At 41.0% G+C, this 21,119-nt stretch overlaps 2 protein-coding genes across 6 annotated transcripts in view; one reads left to right on the top strand and one right to left on the bottom strand.

The window, feature by feature from the left end:
* Window positions 1-15,551, top strand: part of AK5 (adenylate kinase 5) — a 98,951-nt gene extending 83,400 nt beyond the window's left edge. For both annotated transcript variants that reach the window (XM_058029752.1, XM_058029754.1), the window contains exons 11-14: window positions 978-1,141; window positions 2,132-2,248; window positions 6,050-6,211; window positions 14,167-15,551. In XM_058029752.1, the coding sequence (XP_057885735.1) occupies window positions 978-1,141; window positions 2,132-2,248; window positions 6,050-6,211; window positions 14,167-14,274 (551 nt within the window). In that variant the 3' untranslated portion in view covers window positions 14,275-15,551. The remainder of the gene's footprint in view (window positions 1-977; window positions 1,142-2,131; window positions 2,249-6,049; window positions 6,212-14,166) is intronic.
* Window positions 15,552-17,327: 1,776 nt separating this feature from the next.
* Window positions 17,328-21,119, bottom strand: part of ZZZ3 (zinc finger ZZ-type containing 3) — a 55,242-nt gene continuing 51,450 nt past the window's right edge. For all 4 annotated transcript variants that reach the window (XM_058029747.1, XM_058029751.1, XM_058029749.1 and 1 more), the window contains exons 12-13: window positions 19,023-19,123; window positions 17,328-18,651 (exon numbers count right to left, since the gene is read on the bottom strand). In XM_058029747.1, coding sequence (XP_057885730.1) covers window positions 18,507-18,651; window positions 19,023-19,123 — 246 coding nt within the window. In that variant the 3' untranslated portion in view covers window positions 17,328-18,506. The remainder of the gene's footprint in view (window positions 18,652-19,022; window positions 19,124-21,119) is intronic.

The raw sequence follows: 21,119 nt of genomic DNA, 5'->3' as shown, positions 1-21,119 counted from the left end.
GCAGTAGATCTTCTGAACAGATCCATCGGAGGCTGCAGAATTGCTGCTACAGCAGGGAGGGTTTCTCCACAAACTCCCAGCAGGAATTGGCCTTCCTGCCCGCCATGCCCTGGCACCGCCATGGCGCCTCAGGGCCTCACCTCGGCTGTGCCGGCGGCGCTGATGGCACCGCGCTGGGACACCTGGCAAGTGGCTTCCAGAAGGTTCCGTGGGCTGTCCCTCTCTCCAGCCAGGCAAGGGTGGCTGCAATGCTTCAGCAGGAGCCTGAAGAGAGAGACCTTCCATGCTGTGGACTTCCACGCCATGGCTTCCGTGCCGCGGCCTTGGGGCGGAGGGAGAAGAGGCCGCCTTCATGGAGGAGCTGGGCCCGACAGCGCCTGCACCTGCAGAGCGGCACAGGCAGAGCTCTGGCTCTGAGCTGGAGGCTGCTGGCTGGCCAAGGGAAGCAGGAGGCTGGAGGAGCCATTCCTGCCAGGACACCCCCCAGCATTCCCGGGTCAGTGCCCTTCCCCTCCTGGTGCTCTCTCCCACAGCTCCTGTGGGCAGGTGCAGGTGGGCGCTCGTCGTTATTCCCCTCACGGGGCTGCAGTGAACATTACTTGCTACGATTTGTTGCAGCTGTCAAACTGAACGAGTGCAGAGTGAAATGCCCTTTTCCACAGGCTCTTTCATGGTTTTCCTTTACATGCTAATGGTATTTTAGGAACAGGTTCTCCTCTGTTAGAGATTTCACACTGTTGTGACTCCTTCAACTTCAACACATTTTTGAGTCAGCACTGTAGCTGTATCAGAAAGGTACACTGAAGCTGTATCATATGTATATGACTTGTTCTACTGTAGACAATTTCTCTACAAAAAAAAAATTAAAAATTGCAAAACAGTGTCATCAATTTCCTCCCATTTTCTTTGTGGGTATAGTTTGAAAATTGCGACATCTTTGTTCTTTTCTAATTCTAGGTATTTTTTCCCTCACATAGGTGGGCCTGGCTCTGGCAAAGGTAGCCAATGTGAACAGTTAGCCAAGAAATATGGATTTACTCACCTGTCCACTAGTGACCTTCTCCAAAATGAATTATTGTCATTATCAGAGAGAAGTAAATTGATCAAAGACATTGTGGAATGTGGTGAACCTGTGCCTGGCGTGAGTGATGGTTTTATTTGGGGTTCTAATGGTTAAACAAAGGCAGTGGTAGGTACATTGTCTAAACCAGTGAAATAGATACTGGAGCTGATGGTTCCCATTTCAGTAAAATTAATCTCTAACCTCAGGGAGACATTTCCTCTTTGCCAAATCCATGGCACTTGTTTCCCTTTTCAGTGCCAGTATTTCTTTATGTTTCACATAGGCAATAAATCAGACATGAAATACAGTGAGACAGATGCATTGCAAAATGTAAGTGTAAGTACAGGAAACAGAAACTTTATGTCCTTTTTATAGCGTTACATTTCACATTCAGAGCTGGTCCTCCTGGCAGCTATTTTAAATTACAGTACCTGCAGCAGTTCCCTGCAGAGCTGGCTGACATCCCAGAGTAGCTGGACTGCAGCTTAATGGAAATTGTGAAGGCAGAGGGTGTTGTTCTCAGCTGGACCTGGCTTTCACATGGCAGGTCCACAGTCCCAACTCTTGGTGGGTATTCAGCAACTGCAGCTAGGTCAGAGGATGTGTTTGTTAATGAAAGATACTGGGAAATTTTGCTCAGGGGAAACTAAAAGCTGTGCTCAGGCTTGATTTTGATTGCTTTGCTCTTCAGTGTGTTTGGTCAGATGGGGTCACTTTCCATGTAATGTAATTACACCAGTGACATAGCAAAATGCAATCAGATTGGAAAATGCTGCAGCAGTACTCTAGAGTTTCACAGGTATTAACATTCATTTTGAAACTATGAAATATTCTGACCTATCTGGAAGGTATTTTGGGAAATCTTGGGTGGATTGCAACATCAGATTTGTGTGGCATAGCCGGTCCTGAGAGAATAAAAAGCAGGGTGCCCTGCTACCTGCAGGACAAGAAAAACACCTGCATTCACAGAGCCGTTGTCAAGGGTATAGGACTAAAGTCAGTGCAACAAACAAAGGTATCAATCTCTCTTTTTAATTAACCAACTAATTCCCTCTCTTTCCTATACAGGGTATTGTTCTGGAGCTACTGAAGGAAGCCATGGTTTCCAAGCTAGGGGACACAAAAGGATTTCTGATTGATGGGTATCCCCAAGAGCTGAAAGATGCAGAAGAGTTTGAGAGCAAGGTGACCATACAACTGTAATGCTGCTGTAACTCCTGTAATTCTGGTGCTGCTTCAGTCCCTCTCTTCAGCTGATTGCAGCAGGGACGTGTAAAAAGCCAATCCAGGAGAGCTGTGCTGCTGATCACTGAAATTTTGGCACCCCATCAGTATAGCAAATCTGGCTGTTGCTCTTACTTACAAAGAATCTAGAATACAAGGAGAAGTAAAGGCTGATTTTATCTAAATTTAATATAAACCAGAAACAATTCGCATTTAGGGGAAAACATCATTTTAGAACCAGTTTTCTGGTTCTAGTGGATAGTGCTGTACTTCTGATGAAAATCTGAGGCACAGTCATAAAAGTATGTATCTTCACAGTTAATATTTATTACCAGTAAGCCAGCTCTGCTAAAGCTTGCTGTCACTTGCAGCAGCCAAACCCAGATTTAATTTTTGTGGTGGGTAACAGGTGGCACAGCCATAAAAAGAGCGTTCTGCAAGTGCCTGCGTGGCAGCTCCGAGAGCTCTCGATTTCCCCAGTATGTGCTGAGACCTCGTGAGAAGCCTCAGCCGTGCATTTCTCAGCCTGCAGGAAATACTCTGTCTGAGCATGTGAATGAATCTGCCAGGGCTTGGGAGAAAAGAAGTGGTGAATTAGGGATAATAGTTAGTATATGTTACATCACATTACACTCCAAAAATGTCCTAAACAAGTTTATAAGGTAATAAAACTTTATTACCTTATAAAACAGTGAATCCCCTCTTTTCTCACTGAGCCTTTAGCGGCTTTATTTATTTAGTTGATTACCATAAAAGCCTAGCAAGATTTAGGCATCTGAAGCCAGAAAAAGTAATGAGCAATGAGATTTGCCATAGAAGTCATTCACAGAAATGTTGACTTACTGGTCCCTTTAATAAAATGCTGTAGACTATTAAAAAGATGCTGGAGATTTCTCTCGTTTTGTGTCTAAGGAGGAACTATTTCAGCAGTGCTGTTTCTCTGGCAGGCATACATGTTGGTGTCCTGCCAGAGAAAGTGGGGATTAGAGATTGGGGTGTCCTGCACTGAGGTATTGCAGGCAAGTAAGTCCTAATGCATCCCAGGCTGAAGCAGAGCTCCTTAAGTTCCCCGAAAGCAGCAAAAGATGCTGGACAGCATTTGGCATTTGGAGTAAAAGACAAGGACTTCAAGTGACTGTTTTGAAGGTGCTAAGTCCCCCCTGTTGTGCCTTGTATCCACTTTCCAGAGGCTGGCTGTGAGCTGCTCAGTAAAACTGTGAAGTTTTTTACAATGAGTCGTTTTTGAGATAATGCTTTGCAGTTCTTTCCAAAGGGTGATGAGAAATTCTTAAATTATAACTGAATGAAAAGAGGTGCACATCAGGCCTTACTAATTATTGGCAGCAAAGTACAGATGAATAGTGCTACATATCTACATTATATGTGAAAAGCTTTATAATTGTTAACAAAGACCTGTTCTATTTAGAAGACATCAAGAATAATGCTTGTGTTTCAGAGCTTGACTCATAAACAGAATGAGCTATGTAGAAACAGCTGATTCTCCAGCCAGTTTTACCCAATTCCCGTCTATGATGCAATTGTATTTTTACTCAGCCATAATTCTACAGAAGCACAAAACTCTGTTCCCTCCTCAGTTTTTCTACAAAATGAAAAAACATTTTAAAATTATATATTCCACAACACTAGGTGGGAAGTACCCAGTGAGACAGAGTAAAACCCAAAAACTATTCGACTTGTTTGGTATGTATTATTTAAGCTAAATTGTGTCAGGAAAATCATAATTTTTTAAAAAGTGGCAAAAATTGGTGTGATACCGGATAAGGGCATTAGTTTCACTCTTTGTGGGTTTGTTTGGAAGAAAGATATTTCTGTAATGGTTTGAATTCCAGATAGCAATACTGAAACTTCTAAGAAAACCATGTACATTTTTCAAAAGCAAATCAGACTGAGTGTATCAAGCAAGAAGCTATTATCTGATCCTATCAGTCAGTAGAGTCCTTCATATCCTCCTTGTAAGGTGACAATACAACTGATAAAAGGAATTATTTCCCATTTATTCTATTATAATTTAGAACAGACCATGGAATTCCTCATGTAAAACTGGGAGGAAATAACTTCTCACCATCCTAATCCAGTTATACAAAAAGGACATTTGTTTAAATCATTGATTAGGCCCACATCTTTTTTTTTTTTTTAATTCTCTATATCTCTTGCACTATTAAAACTGCCTTGTTGGCTTTTTTAATCCCCAAACTCAGTGCTGCTACAGCTAATTGCATTAATGTTTTCTGTGTGGAAAAAATGGGTAGATAAAAGCCTGTTATTGAACTGTCTGACATAATCCCTTGGCTTCAGCTTCTCCTAGAAAGTCATTAAGGGTAGTAGAAAGGTCAACACAATCCAGACATCCTCAGTCAAATGCAGAAGCCCTGACATGAAATATTTACCTTTAGAATATTTCTTCCTTTGGGGGCTGTCAACAAAGATAACAATGACAATTTCCATATATCAGTCATTTAGACTTTCTTTACTGTAGCCATAGTAAAAATATGATTTTGTAATTGTCACTAGTGTCAAGTAATCTTTTTCCAAAACTTCTCACTTTTTCCTACAAAAGTGTTTTCCAGATCCCTGCTGGAAAGGGAAGGAATGAGACAAAGACTGAGCATGTCATTGAAGGATTAAATACATAATGGCATGGAAAAATAAACTTGTTTTCCCCACTGATCCTGTAACACCTTTATTTTGCTTGAGACAGTGGAATTTATGGCTTTGGACTCAGCCCAGCAGGTTTTGCTCATACAAAATCTTGTGTCAGAGAGCTCTGTGCCTGAGCAGGGTGCATGGCATTGCATTCCAAGATTTATGCAAAATGATATACATAATTTTGAGTATTTCAGGGAGAGAACGATGAGAATTTGTGTTTAGAACTTTTGGCTCTCTCCTGAAATACCATAAAGAACATTTTGCTCCTTCTTGCCATTTCTTTTTTCCCCGTAATATACTGCAATATCTATGATCAAATGTAGAAAGAGACGATTATTTATGACCTTTTCCAGGCCTAAGAATCAAAATAAATAAATCTGTATTTATTTTTATTAGAGTAAAGGACAGACTCTCCCTCATGACTAGTTTGGCACTAGCCAAACAGCATTAAATGACCAGCTTCCCACAGAATTTGGAAATTACTTACCAATTTGAAAATGCAGAGAAATGTATCACATCCCTCCTTTGCAGCATGGGGAGGAATGGTGTGGGTACACTGCAAACAAGGACATAAAATACTGTGTGACATAAAGTAATCCACAGGATGTATTCCTGTGAATATTTGATGGTGTCCCTGAGCCTGTTGTTACTCATTTCCATCTCAAGTGGGTACACTTTTATGTGAACATTTCCTGCTACTGCATCTTGAAATACTAAGCTAAGTTTACCACTCCCTTTTCACACATTGAACAACAAAAAGGCTACAAATATAACTGAGTCAAGTGTTGCATAAGTCCTGTACTGTTTGCATCCAGCAAATAATGAACTGACACTCTTGAGTCCAAGCAGCCAGAATTTGTCAGATCCCATCTCTGTCTCTGTGCAGAGTCCAGGCAAGCCCAGCCTTGCTTGCTCCTCAGTGCTGGCATCCCTTAGTGCTGCCACAGTGAGGGGTGGTTGTTGATAAACATCATTTCCCCATAGACAAATACTATTTGCTCACAAATTCCTTGGTGACTGTTTTGGTGTTTTCCAAACAAAATCTCTTTTGCTGGGCCAGTGCTTTGAATGTTTGTTGTTTTCCTTGCTGTCTAGATTGGGGAACCAAAGCTCGTGCTCTGCCTGGACTGTTCTGCAGAAACCATGAGCAGCCAGAGCTCTGAGAACACTGAAACCACTGAGGACAGGATTGAAAGCTACTATCAAGCATCAAACCCTCTGATTGCATACTATGAAAGCAGGACACAGTTATGCAAGGTAAATACTTGACCTTTTTAATTAAATTACTGCTTTTTACTTCAATTATATTAGCAGTATTTGGAAAACACTGACATGTCACCATTTATGAACTGTTCCCACACTTTTCAGTTGTTCTCATTTTATAATTCCCTGGTTTGTTTGCAACTTCTGCAAACTTGTGAGTTCCACAGTACAGTTTGAAAGAATAAAACCCCAGATTTATCCTTAGTCAGAGAACATATCCTGAATCAATAACTCATCTGTGTAGAATCGCTTATTTAAAATAAATTCTAGAAAGCTTTTCTTCAAGTATTAGGATGTATTACTATATAAGGGCTTTCAGAATTAGGATGAAAGATTATGTTAATCCAAAGCCCTTTAGTAAAATTTTCAAAACTGACAGTGTATATCCTGAAAGAAAACAGGCCTTCATACAAGAGAGATCTTTTTGCTGGAATAAATAACATAGTTATATTAATTTCAATGAATTGCCTCGGTTTGCACCTGCTCAGGATGTGATATTTTAAGCATTCTTTTTATTCTATAATCAATACTTCAAGAGAAGCAAGAAAAAGTGCACTTAGCTGGCACATCTGTAGACCCATTTACATAGGATTTTGGGTTTTTTTCTTTCTTTGCTTCTCTGCTCTGTCATGGCAAACTGTCCCTTAGTTCAGCTGCAGAATGATCTAGTCCAACTGCTCTGTCTTGTCCTAAAAGAGAGAGAATCCAATAACAGTTTCTGGAAATATTATGGGATCTATTTTTTCTAAGGGCTGTAGCAAACATGAAAATCACCTGCCCCAAACTTTTCTCCTTTGCAAAGTCCCCAAAAGAGGAATGTGCAGCTAATTTATGCACCAATATCCTGACCTGAGGACAGGGTAAATGACACAATGCGGGGAAAAATTATACTCCAAGGAAGAGTTCTGATTTTTGGCCTTTCCTAACCCCAACAATAAGTGCACATAAGACAAAGCCTAAGTATCAGAAAAAAGTTCCTGCTTACTTTTCATCTTTAGGCTTACCAAGGATTATGTGGTTTATTTGTTTTTGCTTTGAGAAGCTATCTTGCCAAAATTGCAAGGATGTGCTAAGAATTCAGTACAATACACAATACAGCAACACAGCACAATGCCAAGGAAAACAGAGTTCTCTGTCTCACTATCCTATTTCAGGGAGCTGTGCCTACCACAGTGTTTCCCTTTCTGAAGCATCAGGGAAGTGACAGCCCCAAAATAATACTTTCACACAGATTTTGCAGTCATGGTCTACCTCGTTTCACATGACACGCACTTTCTTTGCCCTTCCTTAATGCTTCTGCTGCAAGTTCCTGCTCTGTCCCCTACATAATGGCAAAGCATGCAGTCCTTTGTCCTTTCTTGAAAGTTAGTAGCTCATTAGCTCCTCAAGGAACCTGCCAAATCTGTGGGTCACAGCTGGATATGTGATTTGTCCTTGTACCATTAGTTTTGGGGAGGCTGATATTGTGTGTTTGCATATTAAAAAATACCTGTGCTTTGCTGTGTCTATGCTGCTTTTACTCACAGTGTCTGTACATTGTCTGAACTTGCTTCTGGTGAATGTGGTGCTTACCATATATCCATCTTCCAGGTGGAACCATTGAGTATGAATGCTCTGTAAAATCAGCTTTATAAACATTATTGTGGGAAATGTCTTTTAAAACTATTTTAGTGGTGAATACATTTAAGCTGCATGTGTTGAAGAAAGCAGAGTCAAGGGGAAGCTTGCAATTCCCAGGGCATGGGGTTGGTTTCTTATTTATAGAAACAGATTTTACACCCAGCCAAGCATTGACATTAGCAGCCACTCTGAATGTTCTCTGAATGATGAAAAGAAAATTCAGGTGGAAAGAAGAAAAACTAATAATAATAACTTCTGATCAAATATATCAAATATAACTTCTGACTGCTTTTTTTTTTTTTTGGTGCAGGCTAGGCTAAAATAGTCTTTGTTTGTTTTTTTTAAATTTGTAATATCATGCACGCAGAAGAGTGAGACTTTACCTAGAGGCAGTCTAACGTGTTTAATATTTTTCTTTCCCATTTTAATTAAAACATCACATATTTTCAGTGCTGAGGATTTGTTCATTCCTAAGAGGGTTTATCACTCTCCAACACTGACCAAAGCTGGCTGAAGATGTTAGTGCTGCCATGGAGATGCTGCTGCCGCTATAACTCTGTTTCCTGAGAGAACTGTGTGTGTTTCCTATCCATTTCAGACAAAGTCACCAGTTAATTTACCAATGTTGATTTGAAAACCCCTTCGAATAAATTCTCATCTGCATTCCTGGATTTATTTTAAATCGCCCGTGGGCCTCATGTAACCACAGATCAGAGGCTAGTGTACTCTTTTCCTTAGGCAAACTGGTGGGATCCAAGAGCTCCAGGGAAGCAATGCCTTCATGAAGGTGCTATTTGGTGACCTAGATCAGTCTGTGATCCCAGGATAAGCAATGGCCAAAGCATCTAAAGAGAAGCACTGTTTAAGAGAGGAGGAGAAGAAGAGTCTTAAAGAGTCTTTGATTCCTGCCTAGTTTTGGTTTTTCAACAGAAGCAGCTCTCCAGTGAAAGGCCCACGTGAGCTTTATGTCCCCTGGAATTGCAGCAATGCACTTTCCTAAGCATGCAGAGGAGTGGGTATTGAGATTCTAGAGGAATATTGGAGTCTAAATCCTGCTAACTTCCACAAAGATTTGGCATTAACCTTTTCTAGCCAGCTTACTGCAGTGTGTGGCTAAGGACCACTACATTCTAGGTATTAATTGTGTAAGTGATCATGTTTTATAGAGCTTGACTATAACACCCAGCTCCACCTGGCCACAGAAAAGAAAATCAGAAATAGACTTGTGCAACAAGAAAATGGGGTTGGCATATTGGTGTAATTTAATATCTCCAGTTTAAGATCTAAATTTAGGACTGGACAAAATTTCCCACAGACTGGGGACATGACAACAGTGGGATGTATTTAACTTGTCCTATCCACTCCAAAGGTTTTCAGGCTGATTAAAGATGCAAATGTAAAATTCAGTCCCGGGCAGAAGGCCAGCAAAAGGTCTGGTGTGGGAATTAGATGTTGGCTGTGCACTGAGCAGAGGAGGAACTGATTTGTCACACCACATAAAGGTGCGGTGAGAGTACAGTGTCAAAGGAGCTTTCTTACTCTGTGCACTGGAACACAGAGTAAAAAATGCTTTACTCCATTTGGAACAGGCTTTAAGGCATGGTTGGATGGAGTCTGACAAACACAGTTTATACAGAAAAACTCAACTCTGACCTGGCTTGCTCATTGGGAATTCTCTCCCTGCTTTACTTGCACAGAAGAGACAAAGGTATATGGTTGTAACAGCATTCCCACTTTAATCCTCCAGGATTTTATAACTTTCCCCAGCCTGGAGTGATTGTGCATAGGTGCATTCATAACTAATTAATATGATATGTGAAAATGGAACATTTTTCCATTCTGCTGACCTCTGAACAAGAACAGTGACCTGGTGAAGCTGACAAAATATCGGGATTGTGTTGGAAAATTCCTTTTAGCCAAGATTCCCTCTTTGTGTTTCTGCTCAGCACTGGAGGCTTGAGGCATGCACGGACAGAGGGTGAAGGCTGGGGGTGCAGATGAAACACCTGTAAACCTGACAGGAATAAAGAACAGCAATCCTTCCAGCACCCTGCTGAGATGAAGAGAGAACTGTGTACATATTTGCAAGGGAAGATGAACTGACTGAAGAATGAAGGGCAAAGGCAACAGTGTCCTCACTTTTCTGCTGAGGCATTCAGTTTCTAAATTGTGTTCTGGAAGGTAAAGTAGTTGAGACTAACACATTAGAAATTTTTCAAATTTTTTTCCATTTATGTTTTGGGGATTTAATATCCCATAATTTCTTTTGTAGTCAGTTCCAGAACACCCACCTAAGGAGCTGCACGTAGCTGCTTTTTATTAAAGACCTTGTACTGGAGATGCAAGGGCTGAAAGCACTGCTCTCTGAAACACTGCCTGCAAGCTGCCTGCTTCTGTGGGGATCAGGTGCTTCAGATAAATGGCATTAAATGAAATGAAACAAAATGCATTATAGTAGTAGTGAGCAGGTAGACACTGTTGGTTTTAAATCTATTTCTCAGTGAGTTCCAAGGCACCTGGACAGAAAAGTGCATCTGAAAACTTAGTAGACACCTACTTGTGTTTTGACATGGCAAAATGTAAATCCTTTTGAATATATGGCTCTCTCTCAACTGAGAAGAAAAGGAGGGGGAAAAAGATTGTTTTTAATATCTGACTCATTCTTTAAAGCTTTTTTGAAGTGACAGTATGTAGGAGGGTAGTAAGTTAAAGAGAAGAGCAGTGCCTTGGTAGTCAAGCAAGACAGCCCTGATCCTACCTAAGCTAACATAAGACACCTGGTAGGTGTCTTACATACAAGTTTCCTATTCAAAGTCTGAGGAAAAGGGCATGATTACCACAAATAAGCCAAGTAGGGCAGAGCAGAGGATTAAGGGTGCCCAAAAACTTTGATTCTTTCATATCACATGCTATGAAAACTTAGCCTACAAAATCCAACAGGAGTTCGTCTTTTCTGTGCTTATTTCCTTTCATTATTTTTCTTCTCAGTGCTGTTCTACTGTTTCTTTCTAAAACCACTTGCAGTCACATTTTCCATAACCATTATCATGGAACATGTGACCATCCACCCTCTCCCGTTTTCCACTTGTGAGCCTTCCCTTGCTGATGCCATTCTGAGTGCCTGTGGGGAGGGGCGACCTCCCCCTTTCCAGGAGGGGTAATCAATGGTAATGGCGAGAGCAGTTATGTGGTTTATTCCATCTTTTGAAAGGTTCTCAGAGATCCATTAACCCCGATAGATAAAGATGTGGGGAACAAAGGCACAAGTGATTCTCTATTCCCCCCTTGGTGCTTTGCGGCCCATTAGATGAGAAACTGATCTAGAAAGATCCATCAGAAGCATTAGCAGGGGATCATGGATAAAACACCAGAAAATGCATGTCTAATATGAATAGGTCTAGGGCAGTGTGTGGATTTACATAGCTTGATCCATTGCTGTGAGAACCAGGTGCAGCACACTCTCAGAGATCTTCTAACACACTCTAGTGACACATAAATGTTAGTGACAACTCAGCTGAGCTTCCAAGTACTGAGTTCATTCCAGAGTCTGTCCTCAGCCATCCTCTCTAGAGACACTCAGATTCTCCTCGGTGGCAGTATATGTTTAGAACTCTAAATTTCAAAACCTACAACAAAGGTGGATTTGTTGACAGAAAACTTAATTGGTTGATTTTAATGACAAAAGGAGCAATATTGTACTATAGGGATGGTTACTCCAGTAGTTTTTCATATGAGCTCATTAAATTTCTCTGTATTGGAAGTTACCAAAGGCCATAGCTGCATTTCAAAACTGTGGAAAACTGTATATGGATCTTGTTTTATGAGAAGTCAGCCTTAAATAGCCTTGAAAACATGTCTAATTTATGAGGTTTGTTAGAATCTGAGGAAGAGAAATTCACAGTTTTTTCTCTGGAGCTGCTGAGAGTGTTGTTGAATTACTGTAGTACTAGATGTGAATTATTGGCACATTAAGTTAGTTTTGTGCCACAATGTTTAGTTAGTTTTATGAATTGGGCCTTTGTTATTTAGGAGGCCAGCATGGGAAGCACTGGGGCTGTCATTAGTCAGGCCTATCCATATTTTATTGTGCTGCTAGGAAGTCAGCATTCCAGCCCATCATAAAGGGTGGTGTTTCCATGCTTACAGAACTAATTCTTCATCACAACTCCCTAGATCTAGACATGAGCAGCAGTCCCAGTTCTAAAGAGGTCACCAAAAAGCCAGTGGCAATCAGCTGTGTTTGTAAGATTAGATCAGTTAGACAGTGCAGAAGTATTTATGAAATAAAAAGATAATAATAATATATATTTAGATGAGAGCTTTGAAATGGCTCTGGACTTCACCCTGCATGCAGTATATTTCCTGTGGGATAGCCATATGAAAATAGTTGTCTTGGCGGTTGAGACAGGCCAAACGAGGTGTTTGATAGCAGCTGAGATGGGAGTTGCTGGTTTTGTTTTAACTGGAGAAGGCAGACATTTGGTTCAGAATGGTTCATCACCCCCATTTTCTCTTTGCTGCTAGTAAGTACCCCCCACCTCTAAACACTTCTGAAAGATGTGCAGCACCAGTACCAGCAGCACCAGTACCAGCACCATGAAGGGCAGTGAGGGGGCCAAGGGAGGTGGCCAGGGCACTGAGCACAGCTCAGCTCACACTGTCACACACCCCTGCAGTGATCCCAAAGGGGACAGGGCACTGAGCACAGCTCAGCTCACATTGTCACACACCCCTGCAGTGATCCCAAAGGGGACAGGGCACTGAGCACAGCTCAGCTCACACTGTCACACACCCCTGCAGTGATCCCAAAGGGCACAGGGCACTGAGCACAGCTCAGCTCACACTGTCACACACCCCTGCAGTGGGCCCAAGGGGACAGGCCCAGCTAGGCAGGGCTCCTGAAGGCTGGCCTGGCTGGGTACCCAGTGCTGGAGTTCTGGCTGTGGAACAGGCTGGTGAGATGTGCCAGCACTTCCCACAGGGACTGAACTTCTCAGCATCTGCAGGTGCCACCAGGAGTGAAAGCCAAGGTCTGGAGAGTGCCTGCAGTCCCTGCTGGAGCTCTGCAAGGAGCAGCTGCTGACTCCCACACAAAACTCAGCACCAAGGGACTTAGATGTACATGGACTGCAGTCAGCTGTACAGGAGCTGGCTGCGAGACAACATCATATCTGAGCAGAATTTCTTGGCCAATTTAAAAATACATTTATTTGAACATGAAACTCCCTTAATTCTCCTGCAGACCAGAGATGGCATAAAGTATTATGGGCAGGTATGTCCCCTTCAAACACTACAATTGTCTGGCTTTCTAGTCAGCAACTTGGAGATGAAAATGCAGTTCAGGAAAAGATCCTTTCACAAAGTTGTCATGGGTCCATTTAATCTTGTGCAAACTTCATGTCATGCATGCATGAAAGACTAAGCATGGAGAAGCAGAGAAGAATCTTGCTTTAGTGTAAAGACCAGATATGAGAAGGCATTTGAGGAAAGGAATAATCAGCAGAAGCATCTGCATGGAGTACACAGCCAGTGTGAAAGCTGCTTCTGTCACTGCCGTGAGGGCTGAAGACAGCTCTCCTTCCTCAGGTGGCACAGCATGGGATGGACATGAAACTCCTTGCTCAGAACAGCTCAGTTCTGCCTCACGTTTTCTAGGGAACACAGACAAGTATTACTGGCTGCAAGTGCCATTCCTCTCTGCTGAAATGCAGCTCTCTCATCTTCAGCACAGGAGTGTAAATTCATCTTGTTTTTGTGAAGTACAGTAATGAAAAATAGCTTGGTCAGTTAACTGAATCTTTGGGATGCTCAAGAAAAAAATTGCTTCAATGAAAGATGAGTTCTTATACCACAAAAGCAGTGCCCTTATAAAAGATAGGGGCAAAGGATGTCATAAAACCAGAACCAGTTCACCAAATACAAATGCAATGGAATTCATTGATTTGCTAAGTTACTGTGGAGTGGCCAAAACCCAGAGTGCTGTGCAGCCCTTCAGAAGGACCTCACCAGGTTGGAGTGATGGGCAAAGAGCCCTTGGCATCTGTTCTGCATCAGGTGTAACTTCAATTTAAAACATGAATACCTGAAACTCCCTCACTTGACTGATGTACTTTGCTACAGACAATCCAGCCTGCAGAACCTTCTTACAGAAATCTGTGGAAACAAAATCAGTAATCTGGTTTATTAAGCTGCTCCTCTACATTAGAATGCTTCTACCATGAAGCAGAACAACTTTCACTTTATATTAGACTGGTTTTTTATTGCAGTGTTTAGATTCTGAGATAACTCTATGTAGCTTAATCAAAACTGTTGTTTTTTGTGCTTCACAGGTTGATGCAGAAGGAACACAGGAGGATGTTTTCCTGGAAATCTGCAAGACAATTGACTCGTTTCTGAAAAAGGAAGAGGCAGCATTTTTTTCACCAGAAATGCAGTAATGCTGTGTAAGGTGTGTACCCAGCCTTGCCCACGTGCACCCCACAGCCATGATTTGCTGGTCAAAGCAGAGCTGCTTCCTTGAGAGGTATCTGGAATTTGTGCACGTGGCATGTTACCCTAGATGAAATCTTAGTTCTGAAAGTACACCCAACAGAAAGTGGTCTGAATGCTAAGCCCACTCTGAGAACTGTATTTTGATTTCTTGGGTGTTTGCTCTTCATGGGTTAAAAGCAGCAAGGTGAGCAGCAGCTCTGGTTTTGTGTTTCATGGTCACACACATTCCATGGGAAAGGGGCAGTGCCTGGCCAGCAGGGAGCTCCCCACCCACCCCAGTCACTGTCCAGCAGACTGACAGTAGGGTTATTGCACACAAGTTTCCCATTGATTATTATTTTTTTATTAACAGTATTAATTTTTGTGGTATCACTTAGCTTGTTCTTGGGCTTTAGTGCCTGAAACCTGTTCTCTGTAACATGCAGCTCTAAGGGAGCTGGAATTACTCAAGCTACAAGTTAAAATAACCTTTTCTCACATGCCCAGAACACTGTTGCAAGGAGAAAAATTCACTGAAGATACAGCTGAATGTTGTGGAAGTCTGTCAACCCATTATTGGGAAGCAGACACCATTTTTGAGACAGTCTTGTCTTCTGCTGGGAATGTTATGATTTTGTACCTGACTTCCCAGTTTTGTGAGCTGAGAATGATTATTGTATTGTATAAATGTGCAGTCCAGTAATGATCCATATTAACAGCACTTGTGCTATAGCTATTAAAGTCCATATGTAAAGTTGGTTATGAGCCAGAACATCTCATGTCATCTCTAAATTTCACTTTGGAAGTATTTCAAATGCAAAATTCAGATCATCATCTGTTGTCTTGTACTGGCATTGCCAAAACTTGGGAAGGTGTGGTGGGGTGGGAAACCAAAAAAATAGGAAAATGTCAGGGATTACTTAATTCATATTGCTTGCACCTTTAGTAAGCCATTTATCTGTAATCTGCAAAAAAGTCTGTAAAAGTGCCATTGTATTTCTGTTAGGTTAACTAAAATATTGTGGAGTTTCTTTGGTATACTGACAGCTAAATAAAAGCTTGTTTGACTTTGCTGTAAAGTAACTGCATCCTCTTACTGGAACTACTGGATGAATTTACAGTGAAAGTGGGTTGCATGATTGCTTGTGCTGTCAAAGGTGTACTTTATGCAGCAGATTTGCATTTTTAAAGTTACCTTTCTTGTAATGAAGACATAATACAAATAAAACATGTACAAAAATGAGGAGTAATGATTTCTGTTACAGTATATGTGGGTTTAATCCTTTTCAAAGCACAGTACATGACTTGAAAATATAGCTCAAATCAGCATGCTTACAGAGTATGTCCTTTTTCCAACCAGGGCAGATTCTTCTGTTTCCTTTTCTTCCTTAGCATTTGCCCTGTAGATGCCAATTCAATTATTTTTTTAGGGTCTGTTTTACGTTTTGTTCTTATCCTTCAAACCATGGATGTTCCTTCTTTCCTGGGTGCTTCTATAGCCTACATTTACCTCTGGTCTCTGGAAGTGCTTCTCAGCTCCAGCCAGTGCCATTGAGCAGCAGCAGCAGCAGTGCCTGCAGTATCACAGCAGCTCCCCAGGGCAGCTCTGCCCACACCAGCCCCGTGCACCAGCAGCTGCTGCTGCTGCTTTTTAAAAGTAGAACACTCTGCAGTTACCACAAAGTTGCAAATTCATCTGGGTAGGTTTTCTGGAGTATTTTCTATGATATTTAATTACAGTAGAAGTTATAAAGTGTGAAGTCTCACACTTGTGCAGGATGGGAACAAAGGCAACAATCAGCTGCTATTTTGTTGGGGTTTTTAAAATCGAATTACAAAAATTATTATCCATACACTTTCAATTTAATTTTTCTTTCTGCTTCTTCTGTCTTTTCTGTGTAAAAAACCAAAAAAAATCCCATGCTTGATTTGGTGTTATGTGCATTAGATACCTATTTGCATACGTTCATAATGTATGCAGGAACAATAGCTGCATATGCATGCATAGGGAAACATTAATATTTATACATATTCAATAAAACAGGACTTATCCAAGACACTCTTGAGTGATTCAGACTTGAAATTATCCTTTAGCTTCCAACTTTGTTCCAAGGATCTTTTGTTCTTTCCAAGCTATCCTAACCTGATGACTGAGTATTTTCGCTAATTTACTTTTCTTATTTTATTCCCATAATTTTTTTTCAGGATACAAACAGAAAATTAATGTTACCACAGATCCTCTTCCTGATAATATACCTTCACCAACTCTAGTTTCCTATAAAGACCATGAATGATGTGGAAAGCATATTTTCATGGTCTTAGAAAGCCTCTCAGAGCAGTATCTTTTCCAGTTAAAACTAAAATACATCACGGGAGTTTTGTGTTGTGTTTTTTAAGGTATATTAAATTTATCTAAGTATACGAGATACGTGAGATACTCTTACCTATGATACTTGCTCAGTGTTTTAGTAACTGTACTGTATTACTTTCTAAATAGATTAAATGCCTACATTCTTTCTTCTGAAGCAAAAAATAGCTACACCTAAAGTTACTGCAAAAATACTGATCAATTTATAATTAAAGTTACTAGGTGCAGCCAGCCAATTATCCTTCCTATTGCCATCTTTTGAAGTCAAATTAGTTTGTTTTCTAGCTAATTGCTCTGAGTATTCTAGCTTCAAAGCAACTGGAAGTCTATTACAGTTATAAAATAATCAAGTGTTTCTGAATCACAAGCTATACATTTCAATAAAAAATATATTAAGTAAAATATGTCACAATAATTACAAAGCTTCTCAGACAATGGTATACACTGTACCAAGGCTACTAAAATCTGGATTTTCTGTGGTCTGACAAAGAAGTCTGTGAGGGAGGAGGAGAGAACTGGAATGCTAATCCTGCCGGCCAGAGCGGCACAGGCGGCGCTGGGTGACCGATCCAAAGGTCCTGTCCAAACTTTCCATCCTGATTAAAGAGTCAGAACTACACAGAAAGGAAGTCACAGCAAGCATTCTATATATAAACAGACTGTATCCACATAGTTTATTTCTCACAGTTCTCCTGACAATTGAACATTATTTAAGAACATACTGTATACACAGATAAGAAGAAACATACAAAATGTTTTAAATGATGCACAACAAAATCCAGCAGTATAAAAGAATGCATGTGAACCCTTGCTCACTGCTCAGGCTAAATTTAATCACTGTTTAAATAGTAATAAAAATACAATCTTTCATGGATCTTGTGCAGACTACAAAAGAGGAAAAATTATTACCATATATATGATTTATATTAGGCAGTTTTCTTTGATGAGTTGCACTAACAACTCCAAATACAGAGGCAGAAGGCTGTGTATTTTATTTTAAAGGAGTAAATGTTGAGTATTAGAGACTTTACACAGTTACTAGCACTGGCACTTTTCACCATATTTTGTACACATCACATGATCATCTTATATAACATTACATTTAAAAAATATATCTGAGTGACAATTTTATAACATTCACACACCATGAGCTGGTTAAGGAAGCAATGCCACAGCTGCCCCCTGTAGTGCTTCACTGTTGGTAAATAGAGTTCGTTGTGGTTTTAAAAAAAAATTTTAAAAATTGAAGGTCAACATGATTAAGCAGCTCCGATTTAATAAAGGCCCATAGCCAACCATTGCTGAGACAGTGAGTATTTTTAGAGTACAGCCTAGAAGCAAACACTGTCATTGGTTAAAACCTTGCCTAAAGAAGTCAGTTACTGTGCTGAAAACTATTTCACAACAAAACTGCAAGCTACTAAACTGTTTTTATATAAATACTTCATCTCCTCTGGATCTCATTATAACCAAGTTCTTCAAAGCCTTTGGAATTTACTCTATCTTTAATGTGTGCTCTCATTTCTGGCTCACCCTTTTGTATGTGTTTCTTTTGTTTAGATTCACCACCTAACAGTGACTAATGTGGTGAAAGAAAAGTCTCCCAGTGAAACCTTCTGCACACTAGGAATGTTCAGCTGCTGTTCAGTGATCTAGAACCATGACAGCTCAAAGCTGTAGTTTGACAAGTACACCCAGGAAGCTGTCATGCTGTGAGTGACATTTCAGGGAAAGCAGAGTCTTTCCAAAATGTGCACAGAATTAACAATGGTGCCATTGTTATTTTTCAAAGAGGATAGTAAACCCAAGTTGGTAGATCTGCTTCCCATGTCATCTATTTGCTGGAAAGTAGTTTGGGTCAAGATAATTGTAACTGGTGCCCTGGGACATGCAGTAGTCTCTGTCTAAAAATGTCTCTGCTCTGTAAATAGGTTCTAACTGGTGATCTTCCTTATGAATCTCTGTTTCATGCAGACTGCAAGGGAAAGAAAAAGATAACAGTTTAAAAGTCAAATACTTTCCTTATATTTAACTTTCATAAACAGTGATCATATGAAGAGATTCAAACCAAACTGGATAGCAGTTCATTCATAAAGTCTAATTCCCCCCTTATTTAACTGTACCAAACCTATTTGTCCACTGTATTAAAGAAAATTAAATTATACATCCAGAATCTGCTTACAAAATATATCTCCCACAAAGAGATGCTAAATTATCTTCCACTTTACTCAACCAGGCTATATATCCTGTGCTGGAGCAAAGATTTATTTCCACCCTACACAGCAGTTCTGCAGCAGAGAGATTCAATCTAATGACAAATAGCAAGTAGAAGCACAGGCTGCTCACCAGTCAGAACAGGAATCACAGAAATCCAAGGACATTTCCTGAGGGCAGTCTTGGCAGTGCCACCGAACGCCCTGGATGGGTTCGATCCCGCAGTTATCGCACTGTGGAGCAGAGGGAGCAGCACTGAGAAAGCAGCAGCTGAGGGAGGCACTCCCATGCCTACAGTGCACACCAACTCACCCATGGCAATCTCTGTGTGTCCCTGTGCCACTGCCAGCCCCCACAGCTGAATTCTCACCATGTGGAAAAAGAAGTCCTCATTCTCTAGGAGAGGCCCTCCAGAGCCATGAGGATGCACCAAGCTTTTGCCTTGCTTCCCACTCCCCAAATGCCCCACCTTGGCACCACCCTGCTTGAGCAAAGCAGCCCAGCCCTGCCTGCAGACTCTCTCATCCTCAGGGGGCTCCAAACTGCTGTGACACAGCACAGGGATGGGATGCTTCACACAAGCCCAGCCACATGCAATGCCAGCCCTTCCATGGCAGAGGGAAGCAGTAAGACCAGACCAGCAGAGCTTGTCGGGCTGCTGGAGCTGTGGATCAGGGCACACTGATGCCCTTTCCAACTCAGGAAATGCAGTAACACATCATGGCTGGGCTGGAACTAAAGCCAGATAGCCAGGAAGGAAGGGGAATACCATGTTCAGAGAAGGAAACAGAGGTCTGGAACTAAAACTGAGCAAGGAGACAAGAATTAATCCCAAATGCAAGAGTGTGGCATGAAGAGAAAAAATCAAAGATAAAACAAAACATGAAAGACTAGATAAAAAATTCACAGTGATACAGAAAAGGGGCAAAAGTATTTGATCAAAAGATAGAAACCAGGAAAATGGGACTTGCAGGCAAGGAGAACTTTTAAAAAACCTGAACTATGAAGAGCGCTGCAGAGACAGGACTGAAAAGGAAAACAGATGTGGGAAACAAGTCTGTGCTCCCATAGCTCATCCTCTATCCATCCATCAGAACCTGAACTGCTGTCTCAGCATCTGTGAAGCCAGTGGGGCACAGCAGCTGCTGCTGCCACCACCGAGGCACTCAGGGTCACCAACACCTCACACAAGCCCTGCCACAGCTGCACCCCTCTGGGCACAGATGCTTTTCCAGGGTGAGGCTGGAAGTGAGCAGGGACTGAGCACACCAAGAGCTGCTCTTTGAAAATACCAAGTTCAGAATAATGCTAGAACTGAAAAATTGGCTCGAGTTATCTGAAGTTGAGGACCAAGACAGTGGAAAGCCTTGATCTCAGTTTTTATGCTCCAGCTCCCCTCTGCCCTGTGAAACAGAAATAATACTATGCCTTTCATTTTTTAATGAAGAAAAGAAGTGAAAGCCATAAAAAGCCCACAAGGGATTCAATAATTCAATATTCAAAGCACAGGTTGAATAATGTGTAGTAAATGAGGCCAAAAGCTCTGCAGAACCAAATCTGCTCTCAATGGCTGCTTATTAGGTGAGGTCTGGCCAGCCCACAGACTGAATTTGCTGAGGGAAAACAGCCCATAATCACCCGATTTCTCAGCTTACTATAATGCATAATACAATCAAAGTCAAATGCAAAGAAATTTTCAAACTTTAAATGCTTGACACTGTGTAATGTCAATTTACTTCTCAGGATAATTTTATGTAGAAAAAGAAGTTTGTTGAAGTCTGGTCTGACTGATTAAAGCTTCAAATTTTGGGGGACAGAAAATGCTTATTTAAAAAATCCCCACAAAATGAAACACCAAACATACCATGCCAACTAAAACCAACAAAAATAACAAGCACCTTGGTGGTTTAATAACTTAAATCTGTCAGTATCAACTGATGAGGCTGTCTTAATTTTACAGTTAATTTGAACTGAACCTTGAATTGTCCTTGCATTCTTATGCAAATTGGTATCAGAAAAAAAAATCCATCTCCATAACACTAAAGAAAAAAACCTGTTCCAACAGTTACAGTAGCCAGTTAGACACAAAATCCCTTGCAAACCAGAAAATAAGATTTCCAGAGTGCCCTTTCTTTCATGTTGCCTATTAATGGTTGTTGCTCAGAAAACACATCAGTTTAACTTAATGCTTTTTTTCTTAATTTTACATGAACATTGTTTTATGTCCTT

The sequence above is a fragment of the Melospiza georgiana genome, chromosome 9 (genome assembly GCF_028018845.1).
Source record: "Melospiza georgiana isolate bMelGeo1 chromosome 9, bMelGeo1.pri, whole genome shotgun sequence".
Classification (NCBI taxonomy): domain Eukaryota; kingdom Metazoa; phylum Chordata; class Aves; order Passeriformes; family Passerellidae; genus Melospiza; species Melospiza georgiana.
Note: the sequence above shows the minus strand (reverse complement) of the source record. Positions and strands in the feature narration are given on the sequence as shown.